This window comes from Empidonax traillii, unplaced genomic scaffold (assembly GCF_003031625.1).
Source record: "Empidonax traillii isolate 1590-97213 ecotype Southwest subspecies unplaced genomic scaffold, ASM303162v1 scaffold365:size559728, whole genome shotgun sequence".
Taxonomy (NCBI): Eukaryota; Metazoa; Chordata; class Aves; order Passeriformes; family Tyrannidae; genus Empidonax; species Empidonax traillii.
This window is the reverse complement of record NW_020955558.1, coordinates 388070-406896: the sequence shown is the minus strand read 5'-3', so window position 1 is coordinate 406896 and position 18827 is coordinate 388070. Positions and strand designations below refer to the sequence as shown.

Genomic DNA, 18827 nt, shown 5'->3' with positions numbered 1-18827 from the left:
AAACTCAGCTAACTGCTTTAACAAAAACATTCAGATTCTTGATAATTACCTGTTTAAATCCACTCCTCCTTCATAAGTTAATGGGTGAAACACTGGAAAAAAAAGTTTATTTGTACAATGTAGATATACAAGGCTCATTCTGTTGGTCTTGCTATAAAACAAAGATTTCTTTTTTACTCATCTTGGGTATATTCAAGTAACTAAGCTATTTCAGCAGGCTATAGACTTTGAGGTCTTTCTTATGTTTTAATCCTGTTTTTTCAACCTGAAAGAAGTTTAGGATTTCTAAGAGACTCTTGGAAAGTTTCAAAGGAATCAGTCCTTTCATAAAGGAAGGATGACTCATTAAAGCTTCATTAAATACCTTCTGCCAGTTAATGCAGAAATAAATAACAGTTGCATAACTGGATCTCTGGTTAGTTTTTAGACAAGTAACAAAAAGTAATAAAGAATGATCAGAACGGTCTGTGTATTCACCTTTTCATTTGCCACGATGTGAACTACTTTGGGGCCTCTGCATAAGAACATCTACTTTGACATAAGTTCATTTATACATATATATTATCCACAGATCCCCTCTGTCTCTTATCTACTCAAGTGTTTGCAATTCATTATGCTAATAAAATCCATACTGCAGCAGAAGCAGCATATTATGCATAAAAATACTCTCATCTGAGAGGTAAAAATAGAGGTGCCATAACTGATATGCTTATTTACCGTATTTAGAGCCTCTGATACATTGTAATTGACGCTTACAGTCACAGCATGACTGGTTGCCAAACCCTGAAATTCTAAAATACAGCCGAATCATGCTTTAAGGACATGTAGGAAAGTACATTAAAAAGAAATCAACAACAACAACAAAAAAACCCACCCAAAACCAAAACTACCCCCCAAAACACCCCATCACAAAACAAGCTACACTATCCTACCCTGGAAGCAAATACTGACTACCAAATGAGGAGTTATTTATTTCTTCCCTCTCCACTACCGTAGTAAGGTTTTCTTCCTAAACTTTTTCTGTCTTTTTAAGTGCAAACTATCTCAACATTGTCTGTTACTTATAATCCTTCAAAAGGATCAGTGCTTCTGGAATAAACACCCTAAAAATCTGATCTGCTAATCTTCCCTTACGAAGAAGACATTTCCTTATCGTCTAGTAACATACACAGCTAAATATGAGGCTGCTGAATAAGTTAATAATTGACATTACTATTAGGTTTAGGTAAATACTTCAACACAGCTCATTTGTAAGTACCCACAGTGCTTACACACATTCATGACACATGTTCAGAATAAGATTGCAAACAGTGGAACTTCCCACATGCAGTAGTACATAGGTAGACAAGGAAAAACACACAAATCCTTCTTTCTTGCTCCAAAGAGCTGTAGCCCATTAGCCCATTCTTTCCCTTGCTAGTTCTCTCAGGAGGAGGGGAAATATGACATTGAGATTCTTATACTGCAATTGAAGTGGGGGAAAGTTCAATAGAAGTTTACGTGGAGACCCTGCAGACTCCCACTTTTAATAGGGAAACACTAACTCCATCCTACAGTGCCACACCATGCTGTGTGAGCAATTTACAGCAATGCTACAGAATTTTCTTGCCTACCACCTTAAGTACACCCTCAAAGATACAAATCACCATGAAGGCAATGTTACCAGATAAGTCATTATTTCCAGTACTGAACAACTGCATTTCCTTCAGGCATCAAGCATTCAAAGCATTTTGTTACGAAAGCTCAAAACAAAACAAGCATTAGATATGTTGTTATTTACCATTCCTGCCTAATTGAAGCATCCCTTTTTTTGCTGTTTCCATAAAGTGTTTATTTACCATTGTGAGCTGCAACTGCTTCACTTCCTTTCTGCTTGTAGCCAAATATTATGTCAATCCATTCATGAAGATGTTCTGATACATACTGACTTTCTAAAGCCTCTTGGCTCTTCTGAAGGAAGTCATCAGGACCTAACAAAAGAAGGGTTAATTAAAGGAGAAGATAAGCCACTCAGTATTGGTATCCATCTCTGTTCCTCCTCCTCCTTGAAAAGCCAATCAAACACCCCCCCACAAAACCTCAAACTTTTTATAAAAATTAAAAGCAACTATTAATTATATCAATGTTTTAAAGAAAGAATTACTTTAGAAGAAACCATAATGTACCAAATTTTTGAGGAAGAACTACCATTCCAGGAACCCAGATAATCTTGAATTAAGGTATACAATACAAGAAGTTTGACTATTATTACCTGATGCCCAAGGTGGAAGCTCTACATCTTCAACTATCTTTCCACCCTGCCTTTTTCCTAAGTCCAGTTTCAAACTGTTTACTAGAAAACTAGGATCATTTTCATAAAATTCCGGAATCAACTGGAAGTTAAACAAACAAACAAAAAAAGCAAGTTTTGAGATTAGCTTAGTTTCGATCACTTAAACAGATACATTCAATACAAAGAAAGTTACCAAAGTTCAAAGTTTGTATGTCAAATCCTAAAGCTGAGCATTAATTTTTCAAGTTTTACCTACAAGGCAGTTCTGTGAGCTAAATTTAAATTCAGAGTGGTATACATATTTTAACATGTAATGTGTGACATAGAAAACCGTAATATCTATGAGTATCTTCAGAATTCTTATTGCATAGCTAACTTTTCATTTTCAATACACCAAGTAAGAATAAAGACAAAAATCTAGAATAAAACTAGAATTACGACAGAAGTTGCAAAGGTTAAATCAATTATTTAAATACCTGACCATCATAGCTGACCATTAACTATAGACTTTTTTTATCACTGTATTAAATAATCTTTCTTTGAGAAAGGAGTTTAACAGTGCTCACTACCTGACAGCTCATTACTCTCAACATATTATACAAGTTATAGTTTCTTAAGGCTCAAAAAAGCTAAGATACTACTTCTAGAGTTTAACTTTTCCAGATGTAGTGTTGGAATACAGCCAAGACTTTACAAGATTTCAAGAGACAATACATAAAATTACATCTTTGCAGCCTTAATCCACTCTGGTAATTCCCATTTATTTCCAGTAACATTCACAGTGATATTTCTGCTAAACTAAAATCCAGAAAACAGACACAGGCAATCAATCATGGAATTACAGAATTGATACAGGATTAAAATAATTAATAAAGCATTCATACAAAGTAATCGTCAGCTTTAAAAAAAAAAAACCACCTCAAAAACAAACAAACAAAAAAAGCAAACAAATCCACACAACTGAAAACCACAAACAACAAAATAAAAAACCACCAAACACACCCCAAACAAAAACTCTCAGATCAACAGATGAGAAAGCATAGCACAGATAACAAGAAACATTTGAATAATTTTCCAGCCATTTACCTCTTTGAAATCTGTCGCACCATCCAAACAGTTTTTCCAGGTTTCTGCAATACTAGATAATACAAAAAATAAGAAATTATTTTTAAGGCTTTTCACTCCCCATTGGTGCATATTTGAAAACAAAACCAGACTAGCTACAGACCAAATGCAAACAAACCTATTGAACATTCTGTCAGCGTGATCAAACTTTCCATTTTGCAGGCAGAGCATGTATTCTGGAGCTAAGGAGAAAAAACAAAATCATCAGCTTGCTCCAAGCCTTGTATGCTTTGGAGGTAACTGTGTGCTCAGAGAGCATGTACAAGCTGTCTTACCAACTCTAACGAGATAAAACAAAACATAACCCGGAGATGAATAATGGCTTCCATACATGAACTTAGGCTCTGGCATTTCCTGATAACGTGTCTGCAACAAGAAGAAAGAAATGTCTGTTTAAAATCAGCATTCCTGCTTTCCCTTAAGACTAAACACATACACATTTTTTTAAATGCACAGATTAGGACCCTCAATTATTTTTCTAACAATAGATAAAACAAACTCTTAAGTTCTAATAACCATGCAGTTTTAATCAGAGTAAATCGATACAGTAAAACAGTTGTTAAAACTGATCATCCAGAACTATCAGATATACAGGATATTTTTCTCCCTCACTTTCATATGTAACTGCAATGACTCAATTTCCAAGGTATGCAAACAGACTTCCTTTTTGTCTTTCACATCAAGTTTAGTGAGAGTATGGAAGAACATACTGACTTCATTCAACCTGGAAGATTCCTTCTTGTCTGAAGCTCCTGTGTGTTACCCTAAAACCTATCATAATCTAAACAGAATAACTTTTACTGCAGTAAGTATGAGGCAGATAACAGCTTGAGAAAAGTCAGAGTTTAGAAATTAAACCTAATCTACTATTACTGGAAGCATAATATTGATAATGTTCTTACCTTCCACAACCTTATGAAGCTATATGATTTTGAAACATCTTTTTTATCAATATAATGCAGTTATTCTGTCAATATTTTTTCTAATGCTTTATTAAGAACTAATAAAGGTTCCAGCACATTAAATATAGTTAGTGTTCTGTATATTATTTTGGCATAATAAACTTTCCATAGGAGACAATGATTTTACACAAAGAATTAAAACCCAAGAAACTTCTAAGTCTGTAACTATGCGTTTGACAACTTATGAAAAGAAAGCCTACCTACTTTGAGAAATGGAAAAACTTGGTGCACTATTATCTGCACACAGAATTTTCAAGTTGGTGCTCTGATCTCCATGGCAGATTTCCACCCTTTGAAGTACTCCCTCAAATTCAGCATTTTTCTTCATGGAAATAAACTTAAGATTTCTATCACTGTTTTCTTTTTCCTTTTTTTTTTTTTTTCCCCCAAATGTATTTTACATGATGCATTTAAATCCATTGGTCTTGAAGTTTCATATGTCCATGTATGCTTATAGCATCTCAGTGCTTACCATACACATACTTAAATGGATTTGGGAATATTATTTTAAAAGCAAGGGAAAACATTCAAAAGCATAACATATGAAATAGTAGTATGAGAGATGAAATGGACTCTAATAATTTTACATTAGTACTGAAAAAAACAATACTGATGAAATTAAGTTAAAAATAAATGCAGTATCATTATAGGTATGTTTGCTTCTGATAAGGTTTATAGTTAGTTTTAGATATCTACGTATTTCCCAAACCTTGCTGAACAAAGCTTCTTTTATTGCCAGTAGGTACAAGGCCAAGAATGTGCAGCACATAAATGCCAAGATATACATACCAGTAGCCTATCCAGCCTTTCCTTATTCAGGGCACCAACTGGCTTACTAAGGTCACGAAATGTTTCAGGCTTTGTCAGATCTAAAAAAAAAATTTGCATAGACTAAGTATTTTACTAGACATTCATGTATTCTAATCAATATTTAAAAACAAAAGAATAAAACCTACCCAAACAGCAACAAAACAAACAAAAAACAACACGGAACCCCTTCAGTAATTTTCTCTCTCCCTACTAACTGCAAAATCATTAAGTCTTGTTGTAAATGTTTACTCATCTTCTTCCTTCCAAGTAGACAATCTCATAATCTCTTGCTTAAGAACTAGTAGTTGATGTATGAGACAGTTACTGCAATTAATATTACTTAGGCAAGGTCTTGCTACCTGAGGCACAAAAACAGCTAGTATCATCTTCTTCCTACTCATTACCTATTCTGTCAGGCTGCAGTCAAGTCCCACTACTGAAGTGGCTGGGCAGATGCTGATGAATACCATGAGATATCCCTATTCTATTTCTTGTAGAAGGACACAATCCTCAAAAGGACCAACTTCCCACACAGGCTGCACTAAGATCCTTAATCAAGGAGCCGATTTAGACACAAGCCTTGTCAGACTCTTCCATTCAGCTTGTAGCATTAAGAATTATAAATGAATACCTGGGTTCTCTACACATTTCAGTGCATCAAAGTTGTTCCATAAAAAGTAATTTTACTGGTTCTTTTCCATTTTTTAGAATCACAGAAAGGCTGTGAATGCTCAGTACTGCTGACTTGCAAAGCAACCAAGGAGATGTTTAGTAAGTAGTCTGTATGTGAGTAGTGCAATATTTAACAGAAAAAGGTAAGGTATTTTGTCCCCTAAACCAGAGGGGAAGGTTAAGTCCACAGGAAAACATCCAAGGTCACCCATGCTGGCTTCATTTTGATATTACATGAACTTTTTGCAGTGTAAAAGCCCCCATATACACGCATTTCAGGCTGGACATGATGCAGTAAACATGACTTTTTTATACACATACCTAATACTGAACTAGAGTAGTCTGCTATGATCCAAGGAAATACAGGATACTGGGAGAGATCGTTGCAGCTTCTATCAGCCAGATTGTTGAGATGAAGAAGGTACTGGTAATTTGATATATGTCCTCGCTGCCATTGCAACATATAACTTTCAGCTGTATGCTCCGCAATATGATTTTCTAAAATAAAACAAAACATTAAGAGTTGTGAGGTTTGGAGTTCCACCCCCAAATTATACTGTGATTACCATTATGCAAAATCCTATAAAATAAGTAAGGGCATAGTTGTTTAATAGAACAAGTCAGAATCAAGTGGAAACTTCATGTTTCAATAGCTACCGTATTTCTTACTTTTTTAAGATCTTTTCAAATGGGCCTAAACTTCATCATTCAAGCAAGAAAAAGAATAAAGGAGTGATGAAACTAAACAAAACGAATGGATGAACATTTATGAAGTTACAGAAAAATGTTTCCAGACCATGACCAAGGCTCTTGGCAATGTGGCAATCTTTAAGATTTCAAATTTCTAGAAGCAGTTCTGCTAGGGTCAAGAAAAAAATTAAATACATTTTCTTACTGGTCAACTAAGGATACCCACTAACAATGATGTCTGGAAAGAAGTCATTTGTCCATGAACAAGATTTAATTTCGGAAACAGTGAAATGGAGACTATAGGAAAAGAGAACTTGACCCCCACTTAAGAAAAAAGGAATTATGCACCTGGAGCTTCTGTTTGAATTATAGGCAGGGGCTCAAGAAATTCAAGCTGCATTACTCTCTGCTTAATAGCTGTAATATCAAGGTATGCTGCTGGACAACTAGGTTATTTATTTGTTTTTTAAATTGTTCCTTCATTTGATTCAGTTAACAGTACCTTGGTAAATGCCTGAAATGAAGGACTGCAACCATGGCATGATGGCAAGAAAAGAATTTGGATTAGATCACATCAGGCTTCTATTTTAGCTCACCATAGGCTGGAAACACATATTCCAACCCTCCATTCACCTCAGTACTTTAAATTCTACAAGTAAAAAGCTGCGATCTTCAAAGAGAGGATCTTCTGCTGTCAGAGAAAGATACTGAGGTGCTACAAACACCTCTAGGAAAAAGGCTTTTTTTTTATTTTTAAGCTCTAAAAACATCATCATCATCTTCATCTGCACCTTGAAATTTCATTTTTGAATATTATCTAGAAAACAAAGTCTGAAGCAGGGTTATAGCACGCAGTTATTTCAATAACAGAGAAAATAATGTCAGAATCTATTTGCTTTCCAAAACAAAATTTAAAACACTAAAATAATTCTCAGTGAAAGTAATTCCTTTGTGACCTTTCCACTTTGCTTTGTGAAGTGGAGAAAATGTCAACTGATATTTAGGCAAATTCATTAAAACAGAACTAGAGCTCTGGTACAAAACCAAAATAGCACAAAGTTTATATAGACATTTTCAATATTGGCACTAAATATGAGTTTCAGTTGAAGCAGCATTACAGGAAAACTATTAGATTTTTTTCCCCTTTTTTTCCAGGACACGTGTTTTTTAGAAAGTTTCTGTTCACAATCTGCAAAGGCACGCATCACTCTCTAAGAACTAATGAATATAAGATTTAATAGAAATAAGAATTAAACTATTTCAGGATGGTAATTTTCATCAACTATCATTAAGACAGAAAAGTTCAAAATGTGTGGACTGGAAATCCACCCATTGCAGTAAGTTTCTCAATAGGATTTTAACTTGGAGTGCCAGGGCGATCTATACACAAGTCAGTATGTGTTCTTTCAGCAAAACACTGTTTACCTGAGTGGATGTTATTTTCCTCTTGCTTTGAAGAGAGTGTTTTGAGGGCATTTTAGTTTCATTTGTTGTTTGTTTGAATTTTTTTGGTGAGTGTGTGTTAAATGATAGTGCATATTAAGTTGTAAATTAAAAGAATTAGTTAATGCCATATCAGATTTCATACTCAGCTCTTCAAACACATATGAATAGATGCAATTTCACAACCTTCATTCTGATCTTTGTTTACATTTCATTACAATTTTTAAAGCTTCAGTTTATTCTTCTTATTCTTCCCAGAAAATTGACAGACCAAAACCCAGCCAAATTTCCATTCACAAGGTACTACACATGACATGAATAAATAAATACTGCAAACCTATATATGTTGCAATAAGGAAATAGACCTCATCTCGATCTTGATAGTTGTAGAATTTCAAGTAGATGTCAGAACATAAATCGTTTTCTGTGCAAAATACTTCGAGGCCCTGAAAAGTTAACAGGGGGAAAAGCATAAATGAGAGCAAGTACTGACAAGCTGTAAGACGTTTTTTAACAGAATATTCCAGTTATTAATATCTAAATCTTCAGACTCTATACTGGGGAGCAGTTTTGCCCACAAAGTAAAATATTTTGACTTTTTTATTTTTAATCATAAAAGTATTCAGTTTACACCCAACTGAGCAAATAGCTTTACAGCTGTCCATAGATTGGCTCTGCCTAGATTAATTGTGCATAGGCAATACAATTTTTTTGCCTAAGTGAATGAAGTGATACAAAAGAATTAAATGTCTATTTGATTTAAATGTGTTTCCAAACAAAACATTTTCTAGAAGACTAAAATTTCAGTGCAAACACTGAAAGCATACAACTGAGGTTCCACTGCAGCACTCTCACTATCTCTCAGTCATGTACAGTGGGACTCATCACTCCACATTAGCCTCTACATGAAGCAGTGACCAAAATCCCTCAGTGAATCAATCCAGAGAGAAAATACACCATGAGAGAGAAATTAATTCTAACCCAAGATAGGTGTTTGAGATAAATGGAATGAATTGCTCCCTGGTGATACTCCATTCTCCCTTTTCCCTATACTGACTGGTTATGAAACAAATTTTTCATCCTTGTCAGAGTTCACTCTTTCTGTTTTCATCTTTTTGACAACATAAAGAAATAAAACACCTAAAAAGCAGAAGGGATCATTGAGTGCTGTTCACAGCTTAGTCTAGAGCTCTTAAAAACGCATGGTTCTTACCTAACAGTGCACACATTTTCCGCAGGTCATTTTAAGAAACAATAGATACAGCAAGACACGAAAATAAAATAAATATTTGAGCTTACCAGTGGCATTAGCCCATGTCTTCTTTTATAGATGCGACGCACATTTTGCAGTGTTATTTGTACTACTGGTTTCTGTGGGGGATAGGGAGGGGAAAGAAAAGATGGAGATATTCCAGCAGGTTTATGTTCTACCTTACACTCTCCAGACAATCAGAACCTTTTGCTGACTACAAATACTAGCAACATGGAAACTATCCATCCATGTCATTTTAGCAGTGGAATAGCGATGCTAAGCAGTCACATTAGAAAGAGGAAGCTTTTCTTTGCTGTTGTTTTTTGCCTGAGAAGCAAATTAGTTTAAGAATAAATAAACCACAGTGTATTATCACCTGAGTCTGTCACCAGTTACAGTACTCATGCAAGAGAGAAGCAGCACACAAGAAATTATATTAAAAGTAAGAAAGCCATTGGGATGCTGGGAAAACTGTGCCAATGGTGCCACCTGGCGGCTGGAAAAAAATGGCCCTGTCATCTTCCACTGCAAAACATTTTCCTTGCCTGGACATACTTCTAGCATGTCATAGAATCATAAAAGAGTTTGTGGTGGAACAGACCTTTAAAGGACATCTAGTTCAACCCCTCTGCAATGATCAGGGACGTCTTTAACTTGATCAGGTTGCTCAGAGCCCAGTCACACCTGACCTTAATGTTTCCAGGGATAGGGCATCCATCACCTCTCTGGGCAACGTGTGCCAGTGTTTTACCATGCTCATTGTAAAAAACTTTTTTCTATCTAGTCTGAATCTAGTCCCTTAGTTTAAAACTATTACTCCTTGTCCTATTGCAACAGGCCCTGCTAAAAAAATCTGTTCCCCAAATTCCTCCTCCTTTGTTAAACACACTTCTCCAAGTCCCTTTTCCATTTCCAATACTAGCCTCAGACTTTCCTTCCTCTTGTCACAGACATGATCTCTCTAGTTCCTTTCAGAGCACTCAGAGTTTTTCCTTTCTTTTCTCTGTGCCTGGGTCTCCAGACTCCTTCTCTTAACCTTCTGCTTGTCTTTTCCTTGTCCTTAGGGCACTCAAGTTAGGCAGATTCCTTTCTTCCCTCCAGAGTACCCAGCAGATGAGAACACTAGAGGTGGGCTCAGGTACTGAGCCATGTGGAGGGTACTAGCAGCCCAGCACTGGAATTAGAGGATGGGTCTTGGTCCTTTATCCCTGGCCAGACTGTGCTCTACCAGCCTGCGGGACCAGTCATATCCAAATGCAGCAACACCAGGGCTGCTGATGCAAACTCACATGCTGACGAGCAAATTGGGGGAAAAAATTAACCGGAGAAGACAAATTTTCTGGTAATTGTGCTACTGCCACGCCCATACTGAAGTTGTTTCACAGAATCATAGCTAAGCCAGTAGCTTGCTAAGACTACCATTGCTATTTCTGTGACAAAGTTCCAAAGCAGCAATCTATCTGCAACAGGTACTCAATTTTCCTCTAGAGAAAGAAACTACTAGTTTAAAAGAAAACCTAGCTAACATCTTCCAAAGTAAACTACATGTATATAAAGCTCTCACCAGGTAGGGACAGAATCACAGACTACGATTTTGAAATTTATCTTAAATTGTTACAAAAAGTGATCTTCAATTATTAATAGAGAATGAACAAAGGATATTTTGTGCTTTGTCATTAGAAGGTTAAGTTTTAAGCAAGCTAGCGCAGAATAAAGCCTCAGAAGAAGAGATATACCAAATGCAACAGAGTAGCACAGATCAAAGAAAACTAAGCAGCTTCTGATTATAACTGCAAATAGAGTCTTCTCAGAGATGTGCTCTATGTGCATTTAAGAGAAATAGTACAGAAAATTAAATCTGTCCACTAGCAGGGCAGCGTGTTCAGGTTGTATGCAAGATCATCTAAGAGACACTTACAGGATATCCATTAAGAGGCTGGAAGTACAAGTTAGCATCAGTAACGCACACATGCCCTGGATTAGTCACCAGTGGCGTCACCATTTCTGCTTTACATTCCATATGCAGCGTTTCAGAAATGCTTTGAAATCTACAAGTGAAGAAAAGGAGTAAGTTTACCTCCAGTTCTTACTTTGGTAGAGGCACCCTTAAATTCTTTAGAAAGATTTTAGGTTAGCTTATAGCCTTGGAACATCAGAAAGGGGACTTCAGGAAGTCCCCTTTCACACAGGAAGAAAGTTCTTTGTTGAGATCTCTACTTTAACAGGCACTCTAGAAAGGAATGCTGCTGCAGGAAGCCAGTTGACTTCTCTATACAATTTTATTTGGCATATGCTGATGCCCAATTTACAATAAATTCACAGATAAACAAAACAGTTTAGAGACATAAAAAATTAACACATTCCACAACACAGAATTTCCTGCTCTCCATTACAAATGTTTCAGAATTCAAAGAAGATAACTCTCTGAATTAGAGAACTCACACTACCTTAAAAAACCACCTAAGTATCAATGCAGTAGACTAATCAACCAAGAAGCTAAAAATGATTTATCTGTAGCAAGTGATTAGAAAAGTACCTGTTTTTATCAAATGAAGTTCTAGCCAAGCGCGACTGCAATATAGCAGTTATCTAATGTGGAAGGAAAGAAAAGTAAATATGGTCTGTGATTCAAAAGCAATTAAAGTTATTATTCAACAGTGATCATAATATCATTATTAACCAGAGATATTAGAAATAATCAGATACTTACCATGGCAGCTTGATCTCCCATCTTATCTAGACAAGAAGCCCTGTAAAGCTAAACAACAATCTTTAGGTGAAATAGCATGGAGATCTCCCAGAGAGCTCAGAAGACAACAGAAACAGGAGGAGCTTTAGCACTCTCTGTGACAGAATACTAAAAGATCTATTATTACTTCTTTTTAAAGTAGGATAATGTTCGTTCATTGCTACTGGCATGTTATTACTTTGTCTGTATACTACCACCCTGCATGCTAAAAGTTAATATGGGTTGCTTACGACAGCTGTCAGAACTAGATGCTGTTTTCAGCTCTACATTTTAAAAATAGATGCTCCAAGATTTTCACCTTGAGAACAAAAAAAGAAAACTCTACATTAAAAATCAAAAGCTGCTGTGATGAAGTACGTAGTGATACCAAATAACCACATACCTGATGTAGAGTTTGCACAACATCTCCTACTTTCCCAGCAACATCCAGTTGGAATAAGTGTTCTGTTCTGCCCTAAAATTAAAAGTACATGTACCAGAAATGAGTTAATAAAGTTCAGTGGAAAAAACCCCAAGTAAACTAAAACAAAAACAACAACAAAAAAACCCCAAACAAACCAAAGAACCCCAAACAAAACAAAAACCACAACAAATCCCCTAAATAATAAAAGAAAATGTAGTAAAAGTATGCTATCAAAGATTGTGCTATACCTCAAACATTCCCCAAGCAGATGTATAACCTGATCTTTTACCTTTAGAAATTTATCTTCCCTGTGGTAAGCTCTTTGTGCAGTATTTTGTCTGCTGTTTGATACAATGCAACATAATAGCTTTGAAGTGAACAAATTAATACATTGTAAACACCAGTAAATGTACATGTTCTGCCTACTTCAATATCAGGTAAAAATCATGTAAATATAGAACTAGAAAGTAACATATTACATTTAAACAGTTTCTGTATATCTTGTAGACAAAAGATACCAGCCCATTAAATCTTTAAAATCTAGGCTAAAAAAGGTAATCATTCTTCTCTACATAAATAGCTTTGAGAGGAAAAGATCCCAAATTCCATCACAGCCTATTCTGACTAGTCATTTACAAAAGCCTCACTAACACATCACTCAGTATATGTGAAAAACTCCTTTTTCCCCTAAAAAGTTCTCCCAGCTTTCTTAAATGTCACCTTATAGTTGATTTTTTTGCTTTTAATTTAAGTATATTAATAGCATAAGCATGGACCAATTGATACTAAATTTACACATATCTCATACTTAGCAAAGGTTGTGGGAGCCTTTAATGACCCCTGAATACAGTATAAAAATATATCAACACCCTTCTGTAGGTTTTTGTAATTTCTCAGGCTAGTCTTTTTTTTTTTAAAAGTGATCAGTAAGAGTACAGCAATACATTGGTCAGAGGATATAGCTGGAATAATGTAAAACTGCAGGAAGGAAGACATGGAAATCTAGACAATCTTTGGTGTAATGTATGTGATCTGAGCTGAACTGACACCAATCCAAGAGGAAAGCATGCTTCAGGAAGCAAATGGAACTGGGTTATAGGGAGACAAGGAATTCAGCAGCAATTTAGATAAAAGCAATGTAACATTTCACCCAGAGCACCATTTTCCTTCAACAGGGAAAACACAGCTCTCAGAAATCCTAGTGGATGGTCTATAAGGATTCCTTACAGCCAACAATGTAAAAGCTTATGTGAGCAGTTGTCTCTGTAGCTCTTCAGGTATGTGCAAAGATAATAGCTCAGTATTTTGTAATTGATCTGAAATAATCAATGCAATACAAGGAAGACAAAACGTATTACCCAATTCCAGCACTCACTGAAACATATGGAACTGGCAATGATTCAAGCAGAAGATATTTAGCAGTAACAGAAAAAATTCAGAGGTGATTGAAGGTGAACTTGTTTTAAAATGCAGAAACACAGCTGCACTTTAGTGAAGTAAATTGTAACGGTTAACTGTCAGAAATGTTTTAGCTACGGATGAATCATAACTTAGGAGAAAATGAAGTGAAAAGCCTTCTAAACAGTCCTCCTGATTCTTTTCTCTTTCACTGTGTTGGCAATGGGAGAAGGTATTTCTGTGATACTTAATAAATCTTGCACACAGATGCAAAACAGAAAATGGAAGAACTAGAAGACAAAACAGGTTTAACACATGAGGAATTAACAGAATAAAACAAACAAAGAAAGAAAAATTAAAACTCCCAGTTTAGAGGCAGATCTAATCACAAAACCAACCCAAAGGAGTTGCTGGGAGAACAGAAATCATCTCTTGCCTCTTTGCTGTTCACTACAGTAATGCAAATTCTGAGACTCCATTATTCTTGAAATTTCTTACTTGCACAAATATATTGAGAAATATAATTCTGTCTGTTTCAATTCTTGGGCAACATGTCTAACGACTCTGCATTTTCTTTTTGTGTCTGTGTCCTAACTCATCTCAACACTTCACGTGAAAAACCCTTGCCTCCATGCCTTGAAGTCTCCCAGCTTAGAATCAGAGCACACCGATCCCATCAGCAGAAAGCAACTAGAAGTAACCTCCAATTTCTGATGTGAGCCACCTAATCTACAATTTCTTTGAAATGGGAAGCACTCAGATGGAAAATATCAATTATCAACCTCTCATCTGAGGTCTGAGGAGAACTGAGGAGAAGCCATTTAGCCAGGATGCAATGTCCACTGAATAGTAGCAGCCCACTGACAGCTCTGACTGTTGAGACCAAAGAGCTAAACATCAAGGTAAATGGCAAGCATGAAGTCTGCAGTATGTCCTTTAAGAAATATCAGAAAGCCATCATGGAAGAATTCAGATGTGTTATTTCAATACGCACAATTACTTTTTTTTTCCCAACCTTTACTGTCATATTCCTTAAATGATAATTAGCTTACTCTTTTAGAAATGAGAACATAAATCCTTGCAAAACTTCAACTTGCTAAGAATGGTAAAAAAAAATATACTCACTCTTATTGTTTTATAGGGTGCAATAACATTCCTTTCTTTAATGAGAAAAACCTGAAAGAGACATTACAGTTTCAGACATTAAAAAATAATAAAATGAATCAGAAGTACTGATAAATATAGAACTAAGAACACTGTTTAAGCAAGCAAAACACTGTGTTGTAATATCCTGCTTTAGCTACCCCAGATAAACTATAGAAAAACAATGAGCTTTTTATATCAGCTAGCAGTAAGAAGGGGCAAGAATCCAATTTAGTTCAGAGGTTTACTTATGTAGTTTATAGTAGGCTTTTATGCTAATCATATGACCTTCAAAGAGTTGCAATACTAAAGCCAACACACACAGCTACATTCAGGAGAAGGATCCTCCCCCTCTTCTGGTGACTCACAGCCTTAGGGTTTTGTCCAAATGGGAATTTCCCCAGACTGGCAACTCACAACATAAACTACTGTCTAAATTTTCTCAAATGAATGCCTTTCTTCTGCTGCTAAATATTTTGCTTCCAGTTCCAACCACCACGGACACCAGACTTCTTCTCTCATTTCATGGCATGCTTTTGAACAGTTTTATTTCTTCTCACATCTGAGAGGATCTTCCCCCCACAAAAGCCACATGAAACTACTCTCCTTCACAACACTCTCACATCTTCTATAAAACGACTTGACTGCTAGAACATTGGCTTGTAGATATTTGTGCCTTACTATCCACTGTCTGAAGGGCAAGCCAGAAATAAGTCATGGTTTTGCTCTGTTTGTAGGGAAAGCTCACACTTGCTAAAGTTCACTAAAGGCCTAAAGTGCACAATTCAGGATTGGTTCTGAACTGCATAAAACACACTGGACCGCATCACCTACTGTCTTCTAGTTCATGGTCCAAGAGACTTGGCTAATCAGGGAGTCTCTTCCAGTGCCTTGGTTTCATTCCTACAGCTATCACATCCAAGGCTACACTCCAAGGCACTGTGGCAGCAGCCTCAAACCAAGGACAAGCATCAAACTTGCAAGAAGAGATAGGTACCATGCTCTAGGCAGAAGCCTCCAGGCTGCTACATAAAGCCTTCCCATTTCCACCAGCTGACAACAGAGCCAGTTGTCACCAAGAGACCACTCACAGCACCGTCCAGCTAAAGAAAGCAAGGGGTGTGCTTAGAAGCTCACAATCTCAGCATGCCTCTCCAAGTGCTACACAAAAAATAGTGGCAATTAGAGTGGTTCATCTGACATCAGACCTGAATCATGCCAGAGGAGAATCAGAATGAGAAACTCAGATTGCTCTTCTGTGGGATGACTAAATATTACAATGTAGCATGACGTACACTGAATACGTCATGCTACAAGAAAAAGTAGACTTTTTTTTTTCCTTTACTTGTAAGCTGTGCAGAAATTTCAGCATACTTTATTCATTCCCTATTTTGGAGGATTTTCCCCACAATTTTATCTCAAGAAAAAATACTGAAATATTCTCAAATTATTATTCCCATTTACTGTATTTTAAAGCCATCAGTTTCTAAGTTGTTGCATAAAGAAAAGCTGTTTTTCCAGTTATGTATTAACAACTTTTTTTTGAGTCTAAAAGGCAAAGATGTTTAAGATGTTCCAATTATTCACTACATGCAGTTTCCTACAAGGTAGAATTCTACTTAGAAATACATTTATAATTAGATTATGATGTGTCATAAGTGACTACTTGACACTTGAAAGTCTGTATGCCTCTTATACAAAATACCAGCATTTATCATCCTACCCAACCATTTCAGAACACTTCCCCAGAGACAGAATGATGACTAGCAAGCTACACATGGAAGGAATCAAGGGTTCTAACCACACTTGCTATCTTAAAAATTAATTCTCCTTTCCTAGGTTTTTTATAATCATTTACTCTTAAGAACATTTACTAAAGACGTATGGTGGAACCACTGCATGGAACAGTTAGAAACATCTTTTTTACAAACACTCGATACACAAAAATCCCACCAACTCAAGAAACCTTGACTACACAATATTCTTCACAGAAGCAGTTTCAAGATGAAATTATATACACTGATTACCTTAACACAGTCCACAAACTTCTATGGCATGGATAATATTAAATGTCTGAGTTCACTTTTGACTGCAGCAGTACATAACTGAGCACGGCTATCAATTTCAGGTATTGTTAAAGAAAGGTTTCACAAATATGCTAGAATGTTTAAAATAGTATTTCCAACCTCAACATCATTCTTTCCCAAAATGAAAACATCATTTTGAAACTTTTACAGCTTTGGAACACCTACTAACTGCTATTTATCAAAATTTGAAGTGTATTCCCTTGGTTAACTTTAAGTATGAACATCCAAGTTAAACACAACTCTTGACTGAAACCTAAAGACAATATTTCAATACAGCTTCTCAAAACTGTTTGGTGGACATACAGTACAATCCAAAATTTTCACAAAACTGAACTGCAGGGACCAAGATGTCTTTGCCATTACCACAACACCACCGGAGGAAGTAGAAAAAAGTACTTCACTCTACCCTCCTCTTTCATTCAATTCTAAAGTTGCCTGAAGCTCAATTATAAAATGCAAAGTGCAAAAAGTTCACTTTATGCAATTAATGACTTCATGAAGTCATTAACAGTTCAAAATTTCCAGTATCAAAAGCTTCATATTACTGCTGAGTTTTTGACACTAATTAGTTTTGTTTTCAGTGAACTTCCCACCCTAGGACTCCAGTTCTGAGACAAACACCATTAAAGAACGTAAGCTCACTTGTTTATGTAACCTCACTAATTTATACATCAAGAATATGTTATATGCAGGTCTTACCTGGCTACATAGAACCGAAATCCCTCCAGATGTATCCCTAAAATGTAAATAAGATATTTGAAGTGATGGGTGTTTCAGCTTTAAAGGAATTTAAATACATGTGTACAGTAACCCAAATTCACCTACCGTGTGAAAGGGTTATTTGCTTCATTATCTTCTGGGGCTTTTATACTAATGCAGTCTCTCAGTGGTATCTACAGTAAATCATAAAAACATAAAATCTTTCTTAAAACCTTTTTAAATAGAATCTTAAGTTACCAGAAAATTTAAGTTTGCACTGCTTACCTTGATAATGGGTTGGATGTTGTCATCTGGTTCAAAAATAATTGACTTTGAACAGATTTTTAGAGAGCCTCTGAATTTTCTAAAAGAAATAATAAAAAAAATTAGTTGTGTTCAAATACATGAGACTAGAATGACTCCAGTAAATGAAAGTACGTAAAAGTTGTGTACCTTTCATCTTTGTGACCTTTATTTATAATATGATTAGCTGTGTGCTGTTCAAAATAGTATTCTTCCAGGTTAAGAAGAAGTAGTGAAAACCTACAAACAAATAAAAATAATTTATTTCAAGAGGAAATACCTTCACAGTTAGTATTCTTAATAAAAGATATCAAATGTTTAGGAAGTCTTCACTGATTCTGGGCTGCACCCCATATACCAAGAATGCATTATTTTTACTTTTTAAAGGAACAACCTATAGGAAAATTTGTATACACACAAAGGAAGATTGACTGATGCTCTTTCAACATATATAAGATTAGATATTTGATTTTGTTCACCTGCCTTCTGTGGAAACTATTCCAGCATAGCCAGGCTTTCTACCCAGTTTAGGTCTGAACAGTGTATGCCAATCAAAACGTGCAATGACTATAAAAGGAAGGGCAGGAACTAATCGGTTAGAATACAGGAAATTAGATCATTTTGAAGCAAGGCCAAATTACATTGGTGTAAAGTGTTAAGTGAAAACACGTTTACAGATTTTACAACGTGGCTGAGTCACCCAATGGATGAGCTCCGAGGAAGCAATGCCTTCCTCTCCAGCCACAGGTCCTGTACTTCCTCTGTACCACTGCCTGCTCAACCCCACAGGAAGCCAGTAGGGACTAATCCAATCAACAA

General features: G+C 35.9%; 1 protein-coding gene across 3 annotated transcripts in view; it reads right to left on the bottom strand.

Moving 5' to 3' along the window:
- The window catches only part of NSMAF (neutral sphingomyelinase activation associated factor), a 39007-nt gene that overhangs the window by 10439 nt on the left and 9741 nt on the right, over positions 1–18827 (bottom strand). For all 3 annotated transcript variants that reach the window (XR_003572240.1, XM_027892742.1, XM_027892741.1), the window contains exons 2-20: positions 18159–18248; positions 17991–18069; positions 17832–17899; positions 17706–17742; positions 14902–14952; positions 12358–12429; positions 11937–11984; positions 11763–11815; positions 11145–11274; positions 9274–9345; positions 8312–8420; positions 6163–6339; positions 5149–5228; positions 3673–3763; positions 3516–3579; positions 3359–3410; positions 2252–2372; positions 1839–1970; positions 50–92 (exon numbers count right to left, since the gene is read on the bottom strand). Coding sequence is in view for 2 of the 3 variants with exons in the window: in XM_027892742.1 (XP_027748543.1) it covers positions 50–92; positions 1839–1970; positions 2252–2372; positions 3359–3410; positions 3516–3579; positions 3673–3763; positions 5149–5228; positions 6163–6339; positions 8312–8420; positions 9274–9345; positions 11145–11274; positions 11763–11815; positions 11937–11984; positions 12358–12429; positions 14902–14952; positions 17706–17742; positions 17832–17899; positions 17991–18069; positions 18159–18248 (1569 nt within the window). In the remaining variant the exon portion in view is untranslated. The remainder of the gene's footprint in view (positions 1–49; positions 93–1838; positions 1971–2251; positions 2373–3358; positions 3411–3515; positions 3580–3672; positions 3764–5148; positions 5229–6162; positions 6340–8311; positions 8421–9273; positions 9346–11144; positions 11275–11762; positions 11816–11936; positions 11985–12357; positions 12430–14901; positions 14953–17705; positions 17743–17831; positions 17900–17990; positions 18070–18158; positions 18249–18827) is intronic.